Source organism: Myotis davidii, unplaced genomic scaffold, assembly GCF_000327345.1.
Source record: "Myotis davidii unplaced genomic scaffold, ASM32734v1 scaffold1124, whole genome shotgun sequence".
In the NCBI taxonomy this organism is placed as follows: Eukaryota; Metazoa; Chordata; class Mammalia; order Chiroptera; family Vespertilionidae; genus Myotis; species Myotis davidii.
Genome location: NW_006295384.1, coordinates 739,350 through 751,119, shown reverse-complemented (window position 1 = coordinate 751,119; position 11,770 = coordinate 739,350). Strand labels below are relative to the sequence as shown.

The 11,770-nt window shown below is 43.4% G+C and overlaps 1 protein-coding gene and 1 pseudogene across 6 annotated transcripts in view; both read right to left on the bottom strand.

Annotated features, from left to right (window-relative positions):
- The window catches only part of PCYT1B (phosphate cytidylyltransferase 1, choline, beta), an 89,032-nt gene that overhangs the window by 42,842 nt on the left and 34,420 nt on the right, over window positions 1-11,770 (bottom strand). For all 6 annotated transcript variants that reach the window (XM_006769998.2, XM_006769999.2, XM_006770000.2 and 3 more), the window contains one exon: window positions 3,750-3,866. In XM_006769998.2, coding sequence (XP_006770061.1) covers window positions 3,750-3,866 — 117 coding nt within the window. The remainder of the gene's footprint in view (window positions 1-3,749; window positions 3,867-11,770) is intronic.
- The window catches only part of LOC102774885, a 1,737-nt pseudogene continuing 1,058 nt past the window's right edge, over window positions 11,092-11,770 (bottom strand).

Genomic DNA, 11,770 nt, shown 5'->3' with positions numbered 1-11,770 from the left:
TCCTTGGTGGGTTTCTGTAAGGAAGAAGACACAGAGAGAAGATTCCTCCAAATGAGGAGGAATTCCTCCAAAGGTCTGTGGAGCCCAAAGCAGCAGGTGCCAGCAGCAGGGCCTCTGGGAATGAGCACTGGGTTCTGCCTGGGCACCGACCACAGGTGCCTCACCTTGTACAGTGGACCTGGTCCCTTCTAATCATTTTGTGGGCTTGGATGATACGGGCAGTGCAAAAATAGTGCTGGGCTGAAGACTGGAAGCCCCTCTCTTGTTTCTGTAAATATTTTGAAATTTTGTTTGATTCTGGGGAGCTGAGGGGAGACCAACAAGGATCAGACTGACTTTCCTACCAGTCAGGCAAAATGCAGTCTCCGAGGAATATTTCATTTCAATTAAAATACCATAGAGCACAAACCCACATTTATGGGGCAATGTTTGTGTCTGCTATAGTCTGAATAGCACTGGGTTTATTATTGTCTCTTATTCCCCTCCTGTGAGGCAGAAATGGGGATTTGGTGACTCAAATCCTTAAACAATTAAAACAAACCAACAAGCTCTCCAATATAAATGTTAATTTCTTGTTTTTAAATGACTGGTTTTAAATTAAAATGGAGAAAACAGCTTTACAACTGGACAGTTTTGATTCACTAAAATAATACCAGCAAGGTAAGCTTGCATAAAACCATTTTTCTATGTATTAGGTAGATCTGCTGTGTCTCCCAGTGTTGGCAGGGTGGCCTTATGTTGTAGGTGTCCAGTGGGACTGAGTAGTGCAGGCCCTTTGATCCTCTAGCTGGGTGCTCCGGGAATGTCCCTTGTGTGGGTTAGGTGGGCCCTCCTGTTGTAACTGAGTCTTGATTTCTATTGGCCTGTTCATGTGTGGGATTGACCCTCAGGCTGGCTGGCTGTGAGGCTCAACCCTGACCACACTGTGTAAGCTTGTGTGTTGCTACTGACTACACTCAGTGGAATTTGTCTCAGCAGGGTCTGGTGCTTGCCAAGATCTCCCATTGGATATACTGTGTGCAGAGCTTATTGGATCCTGCTCTGATGTTATCTGAAGCTGGCCACTGGGTGTGTTGGTTTCTGGGGCCTCTTGGGAGGGACTCTGGTGCAGGCCAATGCAAGACACTGCCTGTGACCGGTCCTTGGCAACCTGTTTGGAACTACAAGTGATCCACAGTTTGTGGCTGCCTCTGCTTGGCCTGGGTGCATGGAGGAAGGACCAAGCTGCACACTACGGCTAGCTTTTATCAGCACAGGGCCCAGGGCACCCCAAAGCACCCCAAGATCCACCTCCAACTGTCGGCTGCCTGTTAAGCTCAGGCATTGAAAGAACCTCTGGCTGTATTCCTCAGCAGGGCATAAGCTCCATGGGGTGAGTAAATTGCTTTCAAGTAAGAGTAAGGGTTATAATTAAGAGTCATGTGATAAGTCTTGGTAAAGCCTTTTTGTTATACTTCCCAGAAAGGGAGAAAGCAAAGAATTCTAATAGCTTGGTAATAAATCTTTTTGTAGGTCAGGTCATTTCATATCCATTGCTTCCAAGAAATTTGAAAGGAGATCTCAATAAACTGTCACTGGATAGACCATTACAATTATTTTTTATGACAATAGAAATTAATTATTTTTGTGACATTTGGAAAATAACTCATGAATTCAATAATTGAGTGGCATCGTTGTAATAAACTTCTTTCATTCCCATCTAAATATTTGTGTGAACAAAATACTTCAGCACTTACATCTATAACAAGAAATCCTATATAATAAAAGGGTAATATACAAATCGATCGAATGGCAGAACTGGTCTCTATGACGTGCACTGACCATCAGGAGGCAGATCTCAATGCAGGAGCTGCCCCCTGGTGGTCAGTGTGCTCCCACAGGGGGAGCACCGCTCAGCCAGAAGCAGGCTCATGGCTGGCAAGCACAACAGCGGCGGGGAGGCCTCTCTTCTGCCTCAGCAGCAGCACTAAGGATGTCTGACTGCGGCTTAGGCGGGGAGTGGGCCTAAACCATCAGTTGGACATCCTCCAAGGGCTCACAGACTGTGAAAGGGTCCAGGCTGGGCTGAGGCCCCCCTCCCCCAAGTGCACAAATGTCATGTATCGGGCCTCTAGTATAGGAATAAAACCAATGTTAAACTATGTCTGATTCTAGCAATAATAAATTCATCCACAAATAATGAGATCCGCTCATCTCATTTGACACCAAACAGGTTAAATGTCAAAGAAAATATTTCAAAAGACACCAGAAGGGGGGGGAAAACACCTTACCAATTAGAAGTGCAAGGTTAGAAATTATATTGGACTTCTCCCCAGAAACAATGCAAGCAAGAAGAGAATAGAGAAATATTTATAGGGTTGAGAGAAAAAAACCTACCTACCCACCTAGAATTCTGTACCCTGCAAAATTATCCTTTAAAAGGAAAGGAGAAATAAAGACTTCCTCAGACAAACACAAATTAAGGAAATTTGTTTCCAGTAGACCTGCTTTGCAATAAGCGTTTTAAAAAGGTCTTCAGAGGGGAAACAAAGTTCTTCAGAGAGAAGGAAAATGATATGTTAGAAATTTGAATCTACATAAAGAAAAGAAGAACATTAGAGAATGAATAAGTTAACTTTTATTTGTCTTATTCTTAATTCATCTAACAGGTAACACTTTGTTCTAAATAATAACAGCAAGAATGTAGTCAATCATGTATGACATATATATGCTTATATATAAGTGAAATGAATAACAGCAATAATTCAAGGGATAGGAGGGAGGAATTAGAAATATTTTGTTACTATAAGGAACTTGCACTACTGGTATAGTGTTATTTGAAAGTGGACTTGGCTTAGTTAGAATGTATATTGCAAATTCTAAGTCAACCACTAAAAAAGTGAAAGAAGAAGTATAATTGATATGTTAAGAAAGGAGAGAAAATAGAAGAATGCCTGGCACATAGTAGGATCTCAATAAACAGGTAACTATTTCTTTAACACACTGTTTATAAATTCAACGAATTGAATATAGGCCACTAATGTTTATACATCATTCTCAGTGCTTTGGGTCACACAAAGGAAACAGATAATGATCTTGTTTAACCTTAATCATTCTGAACCCCTTTCAGCTCTCCAAGATTTGATATCCAAATAATATTGCTTTTCTCCTAACCTTCTCAAAAATTTTAGAAACATAAGTTGGATCAAGTCTCAAACACAAGAAGAAAAGCATTCATGGAAAACAGGAAGCAGCCCTAGCTGGTTTGGCTCCGTGGATAGAGTGTCGGCCTGCGGACTGAAGGGTCCCGGACTCGATTCTGGTCAAGGGCAGTTATATCGGTTGCAGGCTCGATCCCCAGCCACGGTTGGGGTGTGTGCAGGGTGGGGGTGGGGGGGAGCAACCAATCGATGCATCTCTCTTACACGATGTTTCTCTCTCTGTCTCCCCCCCTCCCTTCCACTCTCTCTAAAAATCAACAGAAAAATATCTTCGGGTGAGGATTAATGGGAAAAAAAAGAAAGAAAGAAAACATAAAGCAGTTACCCTGTCTCTCTCTCTGGGGATTAGTGATGTATAAATCACATGTTATAATCCCGTTTCAGTTTTTGAAACATCATTTTAAATTTCAGACAGCAAACTTGTGAGTCAATATGGGCTAAATTGGAAGCATTAACAATGTGAAATTTTAATAAAACTCTGAAAGGGGTCCTGTATAGGAAGCACATTATAAAGGAGTTTTCTAGACAAAGAGAAAATGCACTTCTTACCTCCTACTAATAAGTAGCTGTTGGGAAACAGTGTTTTTGCTTGCATAAGTGCCCTTGCGTGGCCTGAGTGGAAGAGGTCAAATATCCCATCGGCATATACTCTGACGGGTCTGTCAACTGTGGGAGAAAAAAAGCATCATCAACAGAACTGCAGAATAGCAAATCCCAGTTACCTAATTCTCCCATCAGATATGGCACTGCAGGAAGGTTTACCTGGATAAAACACAAGGTCTACGTACCATCAATTTCATATTAATGCAGGAAATTAATTTTACAAAGAGGTTCTTGTGACATCAGAGCGGAGTACAAACATAGCAAAATTAAGACTGACCCAGAACACACACTTTAAGGCAACAGGAAAGACAAACACAGAGCACTGGGGACTTCTCTTGACCCAGAGTGGAGTCTCGGGAGTCTGAGCCAGCACATTCAGACAGACCAGGAATAACCCCAGGGTTGGCAGAGTCAGTCCAGTGTCGAGGAATGTCGAGGCAGGAGTAACGGAGGAGCTCAAGGAAAAGGACAAATTGACTTCATCCTTGAGTCTGGCAGTCTTGAATGAAGACCCCTGAGTCCTGTTCCCAGAGACAGTGTTGTGCAGGAGTAGCTCATACTGCTCAGAGAGACAGTGATGCACCTTTATTCCAAACTCCAATCACACTGGCAGCCTGCAATCAGTCTCAGTAGGAATATTTATACCACAGAAATTAGCAAATGCTACCAATCAGGGCTTAATAGTATGTCCCTCTGGAGGGCCAATTGTTAAGCATTTACCAGCATACTACTGCACAAGGGTCACTCCCTAATCTCTTTGGTATCCATGAGAGATGTGGGAGGGGGACGCACATGCCCCAAAGAGAATCAGGGTACAAAAGTTACATGTGGGGGTGGGCCTCAGGGTTGGAGGCAAGCGACCAACACTACGGTTCTGCCTAAGGAGAAAGGACAAGAGTGAAGAGGCCACAGCAGACACTCTGACAATGGCATACAGAGCCCTCAGAAATGCCATTCCACGAGGAAGAGGGACTCACTTCACCACAGCCCTCTGGAAGCCAGGAGACTGGCCATGCAGGCTAGCAAATGCAGGATGACACTTTTGTGTCATCCCAAAGACATATCCCCTCAAAGAAGAGGGCTCTATTGGGGGTATGGAGCTTGGGTGCCAACTTTTACACCATTCTGGACTCACAACGAAGGAACTACAAAGTGGAAATATGGCAAACTACAAGCTAAATATGGCAAACTGAACACACACACACACACACACACACACACACACACACACACACTCCTCCACTTCCTCCCAAACACAAGAATTACAGAGAAAAAAATGGAAAAGGTAGAATACCCCAAGGGCAGAGGAAATAAGGAAGGCAATGACAGTGAATGAGAGCGGTCCATAACATTTTGGAAAGTTGGTTTTCAAGTGCAGAGTGCCTACGGGTAGCCAGGCTCCGGAGTAGGGCATGTAGGCAAAGGGACTGCTGGTTTGTGTTTGTTATAAGCCTAAGAGTCTTATGGACTTTTTAAACCACACGCATGAATTATGTTAATGCTATAAAAATACATTTTAAAAAAGAAATCCATGCAAACTTTGGTTGAGTGATCTTTAAGACTTAGATTCAAAGTTGTGATTATTTCTTGATGTGGTACAAACTCATTAATTTGGAACATAAATGAAAAGAAATGTTACATTAATAGATTCAGATGGTAAAATATTTCTAATAAATTTAATTTCTCTAATAAAAAATCTTGAGGCCTTATGTCAGACAGGGAATTGCAATTATTTCCAATTATATACCATTTTGAACAAACAGAATTGCCTTCACAGGATTATCCTGTATTCTAAATAAGGCACAGTAAATAGAAAATGCTTTGAAATAACAAACTGCCTAATGAGGGATCCTTGGTTTCAATGCTCTTATTCAATTTGATTTCAATTGAGGAAAATTTGTTTTAAGTTGTAAACCCCAGAGGAAAGCAGATGGCAATTTTGCAGAACTTTTCCTTATTGATTCAGAGGTGATCAAGATAAATGGATTCAGGAAGCAGGGAGGGAAGAAAAGTAAAGAAAGATGGTATAATTACCGAGAAAAAGGCCATTTAGGAAATCTTTTAACAGTATTTGTGCAGTTGATTTTGCAATAAGTTCACGTTTACAACTGTAATGTGTCAGCAGTTTCCAGACTGGGAAACTCTACAGGACCAAAAGCAAAAAAAAGAAAAGAAAAGAAAAGAAAAGGAATCCTGCCTCTTCAACAAATAAACTTCAAGAAAAAAAAAGAGAAAGAGAAAAATGGAAGGAGGACCTGCAGATTAGAAGGAATTTAGAAGACATATCAATGTATTGTAGTGTATAGACATTATTTGGATTTGGGTTCAAACAAATTACATATAAATGATGATGTAAGATAACTGAGAATTGTAACACTGAATATTTGATGATATTAAAGCATTACTGGTAATTTTTTAGGCGAGATAATGGTATAGTGATAATGCTTTAAAAATAGTTATTTTATAGCCGAAACCGGTTTGGCTCAGTGGATAGAGCGTCGGCTTGCGGACTGAGGGGTCCCAGGTTCGATTCCGGTCAAGGGCATGTACCTGGGTTATATATATATATATTCACAACTATTTATAAATGAAATGAATGATAGGAAGCCCTATCATTCAAATAATTCAAGAGGAAAGAATAGATGGGGCATGCATGGGGCAAGACTGGCCATGGGTTGTTGGCTGTTAGGTATGGGTAACAGACTCATGAGGTTTCATCATGGTGTTTTACTTTTGTGTATGTTTGAAATTCTCCATAGCAAAAATGCTAATAGAATGTAGCTTTTTAAAGTTCGTTCGTGTATTTATTTGTTTTAATCCTTTGTTTGAGGGTTCCCTGGACATTCTTGTAGGTATCTGGGGACTCACCAGAGCATCTATTTTGGGAATATTGGCCTGTGAAGCAGAAGGTTTGGCAATTAGCACAAGTCAGAGCACAGCTATTCCATGGCCGTGGTTTAAGAACCTTAAGCCAGTGGTTCTCAACCTTCCTAATGTCGTGACCTTTTAATACAGTTCCTCATGTTGTGGTGACCCCCAACCATAAAATTATTTTCATTGCTACTTCATAACTGTAATGGTGCTACTGTTATGAGTTGTAATGTAAATATCTGACATGCAGGATGTATTTTCATTGTTACAAATTGAACATAATTAAAGCATAGTGACTAATCACAGAAACAATATGTAATTATATATGTGTTTTCCAATGGTCTTAGGCGACCCCTGTGAAAGGGTCGTTCGACCCCAAAGGGGTCGCAACCCACAGGTTGAAAACCACTGCCTTAAGCCATCTCCCAATGATTTCTGCCCGCTGGTGTTGCACCTCTATGTGATCCCCCTTCGTTTGGAGTGGGAGTGGGACCTGTGATTTGCTTCTGATGAGTCCAAAGATGATAGCTGGCACTCCCATGATTATGTTACAGTGTACAACTTGGTGGTTGTGAAGAAGCAAGCTGCCAGAATGGGGCAAGATGGCTGTGGCCTAACAGAAGACTGCGTGCCCTTGATCACGGCCACCGGCTGGATTTACAGCTAAAATACTGTGCAGCCAGCTTGAAAAAAAAAAAAAAAAAACCACAAGAGAAGTGAAGCTGATTGGGCATATTGTATCTGAGGAGCATTGAAGAAACAATGTGGAGAATGGTAAGAGAAGGGGAGTCGCCCAGAAAGGGCAAGCCCCCCTGGAGCTGGTGCTCAGCTGAGAGGCTGATATTGGCTGCAAAGCTCCCTCCCCTTGGGAGTGTGGGCTCACAATTCCACGCAGGGATCCCAAACCTGGAGCAGCAGAGACTGGAAAGAGGGCTCGTATGGCGGTGGGCAGAGGGAACCAGGGAAACTCTGTCTGCCTAGGAGGTTGGGCTAACCCTTCCCTTCCCAGTGAGAGAGCACACCTATTGTTAGCAGCCTGGGCCAGAGAGGGTCACCCTGGGCTCGGACTGCAGGAAAGGCTGCGCTGCAGTGTTTGGCTCCAGAAATAAGGGGCCTGAGGGTTGTACCCAGCAGTGACTTTGATGGACCCTCTGCTTTCCTGAAAGGCATTGTGCAGAACCCTGGACAGTGACTAAACTGTGTGGCGTGGGGGAGGAGGAGTTGGTGGCAGGGCAGATCGGGGATTTTTGACTTGTGCTATGGAGCGTTGGGGGTACAAGTAGAGCTGGGATTCTCGACCGACCCCCCCCCCCACACACACACACACTTTACTGAGACCAGCTGTGCAGAGAGATCTGAGTCCTGTGCAGGGCTGACTTTGTAACCCCTACTGCTTGGACCTGTGGCACAAGGGTGCCAGGTCCTCACAGAGCAGGGATATTTGGATGGTATCCCCTGGGAAGGCTTCTATTGGGGAGATAGATGAGCAAGAGCTGGGCTTTGTGACTACATTGTGGGGAGGCTGATCAGAGCTCCCTGGAAGTTCAGCCAGTCAGTCCTGGGAGGGAGAGACAGAGCAACATGTCCTCCTGCTGCAGGCTTGGGAACATAAGCCCCAACAGGAGACGGTTTGAATCAGCTCTCTGAAGTCCCAGATAGCCCCACTGGTGCAGTTCGGTGTGTGTGTGTGGTGGTGGTGGAGGGGGGGTGGTCGGGAGAACAGCTCAGAGCAGGACATCCCAAGAGTGAGACCTTCAGAGGCTATTGTCTGGGACCAGGAGAAAATGCTTAAGCCCCTCCTGTGGGCTGAGCTGGCAACATTGTCAACTAGAGACTCTTTGGATCAATCCCACTAAGGCCAGGGCAGCTGCAACTGCTCATGTGGAAAAGGGGGCAGGCTGTACCCAGCCTGAACCTGCACCAGGCCACCTTAGGGGGAACCGGAGTTGGAGTCTCTGGTAGAGACTGAGGAGTTCGGCTTTGAAGTAGAGACTAATTTCCCCTCAGAGTGCCTGATGGTGTAATCTCTAAGCAGAGGGCCCACTGGCCCTAGCTAGGCTAGCCTGGCTCCACTGAAAGACTGTCTTTGGAAGATAGTGGAGGAAGACCAGGCAACCTCAGGGGGCAGGTGGAGTAGCTGACATGTGGAGGGGGACCTCAGAGAGCCACACACTGACCACAGCTATAATAGGAAATCAGAAGCCAAATTTGGACAGCTCTTGACATTGGCTGACACTAAAGTACCTCCCAGGAGGCCTGAGAGTAGCAGACAAAACAATCAGCCTCAGACAACATAATCTGCCTAGACAAACTTCACTTGGCTGGCTTCTTTTTTCTATTTTATTGCTTTGATATTATTATTATTAAGATTTTTTTCTCTTTTCTCGTGTTTCTTTCATATCTTTTACTGGCCTCCTTCCTTTTCTTACTCTTTCTTTTTTTCTTTTCCATTCTTTTGCTTTACCTTTCTCTCCTTTTGACCTTGCATAACTTTTTTCTTTCTGTCTTCTTGTCTTTTTCTATTCTTTTCCTACTCTACTCTTATTTTTGCTTTCCATTTTTTCCTTTCAGAATCTTTTTTCTGCCCCTTTTCTCTTCCAGTATTCTTTTTATTTTCTGTTTATTATTTTACTATTAGTAACATTATCTTTTTCTCTCTTTTTTATTATTCTTGTTCTTTTCTCTTTCCTAATTCTCTTTTCTTTTGTGGTTGTTTTGCTGTTTGTTGGGATATTTTATATGTTTTTGTTTGCTTCCTGTTTGTTTGGTTTGGTTTTTGTTTTGCCCTGTCAGCACCTGTAAAACAGCTCATACGACCTGGTTGTGGCTGAGCCTTACAGTTACCCAGCCTGGGAGGAGAGCCCATGCATGAACAGGACAATAACAATCAAGACCCAATTACAACAGAAGAACCCAAATAACCAACAAAAGGGTCATCCCTAGAATATCAAGCTTAGTAGTACAAGAAGACTGCATCACTAGGCCCACAAGACATTTACTGCAAAACCCCACCCCATTAAGACCAGGAGTCACAGCAAGTATATCTAATGCAGAGATACAAACACAAAGAGACAACTAAAATGGAGAGATAAAGAAACAACACACAAATTAAAGAAAAGGAGGAATCGCCAGAAAAGGACCTAAATGAGATGGAAATAAGCATGTTATCAGGCATAGAGTTCATAGTAATGGTTATAAAGATGCTCAAGGAACTTAGTAATAACTATAAGGAACTTAATGGGAACTATATAAGCATGATAAAGGAGCTAGAAACTATGAATAAGAAACAGGCAAAAATGAAGAATACTATATCTGACATCAAGAATATGCTGGAGGAATTAAAAACAGGTTTGATGAAGCAGAGAATCAAATAAGAGATTTAGAAAACAAGGTAGAAAAAACAATCAGAGCAGTAAAAAGAAAAAAATATTTTAAAAGCATGAGGACAGTTTAAGGGAACTTTGGGACAACATGAAATGTAACATAGGGTACCAGGGGGGAAAGAAAGTGAGCAAGGGATAGAGAACCTATTTGGAGAAATAATGACAGAAAACTTCCCTAAGGTGGTGAAAGAAAAAGTCACACAAGTTCAGAAGGCACAGAAAGTCCCAAGTGCCTGTCAGTAGATGAGTGGATAAAATAGGTCCAGAGGCATGGAAACACGGCACAGACTGATGGATCTCAGAGGTTAAGGGAACTTTGGGACAACATGAAATGTAACATAGGGTACCAGGGGGGAAAGAAAGTGAGCAAGGGATAGAGAACCTATTTGGAGAAATAATGACAGAAAACTTCCCTAAGGTGGTGAAAGAAAAAGTCACACAAGTTCAGAAGGCACAGAAAGTCCCAATCAAGATGAACTCAGAGACCCACACCATGCCACATAATAATTAGAATGGCAAAGGTTAAAAGCAAAGAGAGTATCTTAGGGCATCAAGAGAGATACTCAGTGGAGGAGGGTAAGGGGGTGGGGTGGGGGACTTCTGTAATACTCTCAACAATAAAGATCATTTTTTTTTTTAAAAAAAAGCAAGCTGCCATGTTGTAAAAGGGCCTGTAGAGAGGGCCACATGGCAAGGAACTGCAGGTAACCTCTAGGAGCTGAGGGTGACCTCTGCCTGACAACCAGCAAGAAGCTAGATCCTTGGTCTCACAGTTGCAAGGAAATAAAATCTTCCAACAACCTGAGTGATCTCAAAAGTAGACCTATGATCAGTTAAGCCTCCAGATACGAAATGAGCCCTGGGTGACACCTTGAATGCAGCCTAGTGAGACCCTGGGCAGAGGGCCTCAGCTTAGCCAGGCTCGGACTTCTGAACCATGGAAATCATGACCTAGCAAATATGTATTGTTTTATTTTTTATTTTTTAACCAAGAAAAAAATTTTAACAAGAATTAAGACTGGAGTGGGGGCGGGGGGCTTAGCAAACATAGGCCCAGTACACAGCAGACATGTCCTTGTCAGACTAGTCCAGTGCCTTGGCTCTTTTGTACACCTCATTGGCTGCAGCTGCCATCGGAGTTGGATGATTGACAGCACTGCCCAGTGCGAGGGCTAAGCGAAGATCCTTCTGAATGCATTTCAGGTGGAAATCAGGCTCCACGTTTCCTTGCAGAATATTTTGGTACTTCTGATACAGGTAGATGCTGGCCAGTGGTCCTTGATTGAGGATGTCCAAGAATGTCTCCTGAGACTGGCCTGTCTCTTGGGCCAGGGTCAGCCCCTCAGCGATGGTGGCCATGAAGCTCCCCTGGACCATGTTCACAATCAGCATCATTTTGGCTGCATTGCCAACCTCACCGAGAAAGAAGGAGGTTTTCCCTATGGCCTGGAAGCAGCTGCTACAGTCCTCATATAAGTCTCTGTCTCCCGCTGCTAAGATCACCAACATCCCATCATTAACCTGCTGCTGGTTCCCTGAGATGGGGGCTTCCAGAAAGCGGCCCCCCCTGGACACAATCAGTTGTGCCAGCTCTGTGACTGTGTCAGCATCCGTTGTTGACAAGTCCACATAGCATTTCCCAGAGCGGATCCCTTGCAGCACACCACGGGGGCCCAGCACCACATCCTGGGCTGTCTTTGGATCGCACACAGG